The sequence below is a fragment of the Fulmarus glacialis genome, unplaced genomic scaffold, assembly GCF_000690835.1.
Source record: "Fulmarus glacialis isolate BGI_N327 unplaced genomic scaffold, ASM69083v1 scaffold28943, whole genome shotgun sequence".
NCBI classification, from domain to species: domain Eukaryota; kingdom Metazoa; phylum Chordata; class Aves; order Procellariiformes; family Procellariidae; genus Fulmarus; species Fulmarus glacialis.
In genome coordinates, this window is record NW_009201419.1 from 1 (window position 1) to 5,683 (window position 5,683).

Below are 5,683 nucleotides of genomic sequence, written 5' to 3' on the forward strand. Positions count from 1 at the left end.
GTGGTGAGATGGCCCGGCAGCTCATCCGGTAGGGTGACAGCAGTGCCTCCGGGCAGCTGCACCGGGACCTGGGCTGGGGGCACAGCAGGGGGGTGTGAGCTCCTGTATCCCTTCCCCGGCAGGATCATGCGCCCGGATGACGCCAATGTCGCGGGGAATGTCCACGGGGGAACCATCCTGAAGATGATCGAGGAGGCGGGAGCCATCATCAGCACCCGCCACTGCAACTCCCAGGCCGGGGGGAGTAGGGGCTCTGGCTCAGTGACTCTCAGTGACCCCCTCTGCTGTGTCTTGGGGGTCTGCTGGGAACAGGGGGTCCCCCGGGAACGCCGGGCATCCCTGGGGGCCTCCCTGCTCGTTCCCCCGCACCGGAAGCGCTTGCTCCTGCGTGCAAACCACTGCTGGCTCCGGCTGCTGCCAGAGTATGGCCCTGGTAGCTGGAAGCATCTCACTGAAGTCGTGTTTTACAAGCAGAAACATTAATATGCTGCTGTTAATGTTTTAACTGCTGTGAAGGGTGAGTCAGAGGCGGGCCCGGCATCAGTTATGGGTGGGGAAGGAAGCACAGCCACTGGCTGATAAGGCAGAGGTTGAAGTGTCGGAGCCATGCGCGGCATGGCCTGGCCCCGGGGAGGCGGCGGTGCAGTGTGGCTGGTGCCGCTACCTTTGCTGTCTCGCCGTCCCCAGGAGCCCTGCGTGGCCGCGCTGGCGCGGGTGGAGCGGACGGATTTCCTCTCCCCGGTGTGCATCGGTGAGGTGGCCAACGTCAGTGCCGAGATCACCTACACCTCCCGGCACTCCGTGGAGGTCCAGGTCAACGTCATGTCCGAAAACATTTTAACAGGTGGGTGGCTGCTGGCAGCTCTGTCCCAAAACTCCAGGAATAAGCACGATAAGCTGAGAGCTCACGGCATTGACCCCATCCTCCGCCCACCATCACCAGCGGCATCGGGGAGATCTTGCCTTTTTATTGAGAATGCTGGGAGCGGTGGGGAGGGTCGGTGCTGGGAAGGGAAGCCAAGCAGGCTCCCTGGGGATTACGGCTCCATTGATCATTTTTAGTGAAGAACGGAAAAATCCGCTGTTAGCTCCCCCTTTCTAATTTGCTGCCTTTGGCCTGAAAAAGGCCCCTTTCCTGCTGTTGCTGTGGCAACCGGCTCCGCTTGCCGGGACGCCTTCCCAAAAGTGCATTGTCACATCCGCTCCAAGCCAAAGCCCGGCAGGAGCCAGCAGGGCAGGGGGCTGCCCAGTGCCAGCAGCATTACCAGTGTGCGGCCAACCCGGTGGCAGGCGAAGCGCTGCTGGCATCGGTGCAGTCACCCTCTGCCCCCCTCTCCTCCAGGGGCGAAGAAGGTGACGAACAAGGCAACGCTATGGTACGTGCCGCTGTCCCTGAAGAACGTCAACAAGGTCCTTGAGGTTCCCCCCATCCAGGTAGGATGGCTCACTTTGCTCCCCGAAAACTGGAGCTCGCCCTCTCCAGCGGAACGGTGCTAACCTGGCCCTGTCGGCACCCCTGGCTGTGCCAGTGGCTTTGCTGACCCTGTTCTTACTGGCCTTTCCTTCCAGTACGCGAGAAAGGAGCAGGAGGACGAAGGGAAGAAGCGTTACGAAGAGCAAAAGCTGGATCGGCTGGAAACTAAGCAGAGAAATGGCGACGTGATCTTCCCTGTCATCAACCCAGGTAACGCGGGCGGTGTGCGGCCTGTGGAAACGTCCTGGCAGCACTGGGAGGCTGAGCTGGTCCCCAAGGCAATTCCAGCTGTCCCCAGGCACCTGTGGCTGCAAGCACACGCTCTGAAACACTGCATCAGGGATGGGGATGGGATTTTGGTGTGAGAGCTGAGGGGGAGCCGGGGGGCACCTGTGATGTCCTGCTGGGGCTGGAGGGTGGGATGCCCTCTTCTGAAATACAGTTCCTGCCAGCACTCCTTGCATCCCTCGTGTGCTCCTGGGCAGCGGGAGCTAGTTTTGCTCAGCATAGGGTAAACGCAAGCGTTGGGCGAGGGTTTTGCACACTCTGCAGCTGCAGCCCCTCTCTGGAAGTCAGTTTTTAGCAAGAAGTTCATTGGCTGGTGTATGAAGGGGAGTGTGAGCTATGGGGAGGAGCTGGGGGTCACGTTCTCCCTGGGGGATTGCTGGGGATCTCTTTCCTACTGAAAGCGTTGCCCCGGCTTCTGGAAACATGGCGGCGGCGCTGACAGTGAACCCAAGGCGCGAGCTGCCAGTGGCCTCCAGGACCAGCCATGGTCCTCAGGCGGAGGCGGAGAGGGAGCGCGCGGGGGGGTGATGTGGGATGAAAGTTGCTCAAATGCCTTTTTCCCCTCTGTTCTTTCTGCTCACAGATAGGCAGACAAAAGGTAAGGCTCCGCGGGCGCTGCTGCATGGGTGTCCTCCCTGAGGAGGTGATGCTGAGTGGTCGGGGGCTCAGCTGGTTTTTCCTGCGCTAAGCGCCTTTAGCGTCTCTCATTAGACAGAAAACACAGCCATCCCTGAGAGTGGTTTTTCTCTGCTGGCAGTTGGATGGTGCAACTTCTGTCACCTGGATTTAGTGGCAACTTAGATGTCACCAGCATGTGCCAGGGCTGGGGGACATGGGGCTGAGGTCTTCACGCCAAGGGGAAAGCGTGGTCCTTTGGAGATGCTGCTAAGCAGCAGGTTTGGGGAGATTCAGCTGCGGCTGATGGCCTGAGGAGGGAAAGTATATAGCAATGCATCTGTCCAGTTCACTCCCATTTGCTTTCGGGCTCTTTGAAAGCTTTCAAAGAAGAAACAAGCTGAGCTGGCATAAAATTGATAGGTGGGTATTAGAGGGAGGAGGCAGAGGTGGTGAATGGCCTCTGTTCTCAGGACTTCTCGGGGCCGATTTAAATGCTGATTTGAACATACTTCAGCTTTGCACAAGCCAGCCCCACGTCATCTTCCTTCAGATGGCTTAAGACAAGGGCGTACGGCGACATACGGGTGCTGGCCTAGCAGCTCTGACCTCCGCTTTGCTCTCTTTCTCTAACCAGAGCCACACACTGTTGGCTACAGCCAGTCCAGCCTGATCCACCTGGTGGGACCGTCGGACTGCACGCTGCTGGGCTTTGTGCATGGAGGTGAGTGAGCGCTGCCCTGTTCAACGGCTGGGTTGGCTTTTCCCCCGGTTTGAGAGCGACTCGTGCGTCTCAGTGTTTTTGGGAGGTGGGCTCTGCCTCTGAAGGCGCACAGGCCCATTTCCACCATCTGTAAGGTTCAGCGATGCTTCAGCTGAGACAAAAGCTTTGTCTTTTTCTATGCTTAAAAAAGGCCATGAAAACTGACATACTCGAACTGTAAATCCTACAATTTTGTCATCGTCTCTTAAACTGCAAATCTCAGATTGTAAACCCCAGCGTAGAATGACTGCAATTTGCTGGAGTAATTTCCTCTTGGCTGGCAGTGCCTGTCGCCTGCCGGTCAGGCAGGGCAAGGCAGGGCAGACACGTGTGGTGTGAGCCCGGGGAGAGGTGCGTTCACCGAGGGCTGGGACGACGCTGGATGCTGCTCTTCATCTAATTTTGTCCTTAAAAAAAGAAAAAAACAAAACCAACGTGGCTCAGAGCTCATTCCGAGCAGGAGGTTTCTGGGACTGATCTTGCCTTGCAAGGCTCAAAGAAATTCAGGAGAGCCAGAGCTGGCCTAAATCTTAAGCCCAGGTCTGCAAGGATGTTGCTGTGATGGTACACTTGACAGGAGATTTTGTGCTGGTACTGGGGGTTTCCTGCAGTTGGGATTCAGTCTCCGGTCTGACTCCTTGGCGTAGCTTTGGTCGTGCAAAGACCTTACCAACCTACGCGTCGTTCTTCCCAAATCCCACTGGCTTCCCTGAGGTGGGACCCTCTGCCTCTGCCCCCCAGGTGTCACCATGAAGCTCATGGACGAGGTCGCCGGGATTGTGGCCGCCCGCCACTGCAAGACCAACATCGTCACCGCCTCAGTGGATGCTATCAACTTCCACGAGAAGATCAAAAAAGGTACCGGGGTTGGTGTCCTGGCTCCCTTGGGTGTGCGCTTGGGATACACTGGCAGAGAAATTTAATGCCCGTTAGACTTGTCCTGTGCTGAGAAGCTCCACTTAAGACATGGCTTAAGCATAAAACACGCAGGACCCTTTGGTCCTTTCCTCTGAGCAGAAGCAGGGGCCACCTGCTTAACCAGCCCCTCTCCGCTTTGCAGGCAGCGTCATCACCATTTCAGGGCGCATGACCTTCACGAGCAATAAATCCATGGAAATCGAAGTCTTTGTGGATGCCGACCCATTCGTGGATGAGCCTCGGGAGCGGTACCGTGCTGTCAGCGCCTTCTTCACCTATGTCTCCCTGAGCAAGGAGGGGAAGCCCCTGCCTGTCCCACAGCTGCTGGTAAGAGCTCTCCCCGCTGGGCCATGAGCCAGCTGGGCCACCCCCTGTCCTGCTCCTCCCAGAGCAGACCCCAGCCAGCTTTTATGTGCAACAAATCCTCTTGCCTTGAATTATTCAGCAGAAAAATAAGAGCATGAACGAGCCTTTCCAGAGCAGGCTTCAGGGTTTTTTTTTTTTTAAATTTCTTCTGAAAATTGTCGATGTGGAGATTGGGGATTTTTTCCTTTCTCGCAGATGAGGGCAGGCTGCGTGCAGGCTCTGCCGCTTCCCCTCCTGCCTGCGCTGGAGACGGCGACGGAGGCCCCCACATCCCCTGTCCCTGCTCCCCGTGGCATCCCCACTCCAGGCCTCCTGCCTATCTTTAGCTCTCCTGATCCCGGCAGGGTTTTGCTGATGTGGCGCTGCTGACTGGGGGCTGTTTCTTGATTAATATTTTAACCCATGCAGGTCTCCTCCTGCTCTGTGCAGGAGTACATTAGCTGTCAAAACACATATTTCATGGAGCACAGGTTTTCCTGTAAGGGCAGGCGCGTTTCCCTCCTGCACATGCTTGCAAGGTGCAGCGTGGGAGAGCTGCGCTGCTCTGAGGCAGCTAACACTGGTGGCTTCGCTTTCTTTCTGTCGCCGGCAGACGGAGACAGAGGATGAGAAGCGGCGCTTTGAGGAAGGGAAGGGCAGGTACCTCCAGACGAAAGCCAAGCGGCAGGCGCAGATGCAGCAGGCTGTCCAGCAGTGATCCTGCCCCGCGCTCTCGCAGCCTTTGCCAGCCAAACGTCCAGGTTCCCGTTAGTGTTGTGTCCGGTCCGTGCCGGGCCTCGCGCCTTCGCCTGCCCCAGCCTGCTGCCAGAGCTGCTGCGGCGGTGCGGTTGCTTCGCTGCTGATCGGTTTAGTGCCGTAGACCTTGTGCTTTAGGTGGCTTAAGCGCCCCGAAAGCCTCCGGGAGCCTTCCCCGTCACTCGCCATTCGCCTCTGGAGCCCTGTTTTCACCGTTTAATCCCATAAGTGACGCTCCTGCCTGCGCCGGAGCGGGGCAGAGGCGCGTGGCGGCACGAGGGATGCGCGAGGCCACGAGTCTTTGTGATGCTGTGTTAAACTTGCCGGTATGTCCTAAAACTGTACACCAAAGCTTACGTATGATACTCGCGATGAGAAATGCGCCCTGGTATCGTACTGAATGTCTCGGACCGTTTAATTGACATCTCTAGGTAGTTTCTTTGTGCACATCTAAGTTATTTAAGGAATCCTGTGGCATAAATAAAGTCTGTTGTTGTTGACTGAAATAAAACGGGTGTTGCTTT

General features: G+C 57.1%; 1 protein-coding gene across 1 annotated transcript; it reads left to right on the plus strand.

The window, feature by feature from the left end:
• The first annotated feature begins 8 nt into the window (after nucleotides 1–8).
• ACOT7 (acyl-CoA thioesterase 7) lies at nucleotides 9–5,121 on the plus strand. The gene is made up of 9 exons (XM_009573949.1): nucleotides 9–28; nucleotides 123–261; nucleotides 688–844; nucleotides 1,343–1,434; nucleotides 1,570–1,684; nucleotides 3,015–3,101; nucleotides 3,882–3,998; nucleotides 4,201–4,385; nucleotides 5,017–5,121. Exons 1-9 carry the CDS (start codon nucleotides 9–11, stop codon nucleotides 5,119–5,121), a joined length of 1,017 nt encoding a protein of 338 aa, XP_009572244.1.
• Nucleotides 5,122–5,683: the final 562 nt, after the last annotated feature.

Excerpts from the sequence above, each read along its gene's own strand:
- ACOT7 (XM_009573949.1), top strand. The coding sequence starts at position 9 with ATGGCCCGGCAGCTCATCCG. Across the intron at positions 1,435-1,569 it reads TTGAGGTTCCCCCCATCCAG|TACGCGAGAAAGGAGCAGGA; the intron begins GTAGGATGGCTC and ends CTTTCCTTCCAG. Across the intron at positions 4,386-5,016 it reads TGCCTGTCCCACAGCTGCTG|ACGGAGACAGAGGATGAGAA; the intron begins GTAAGAGCTCTC and ends TGTCGCCGGCAG.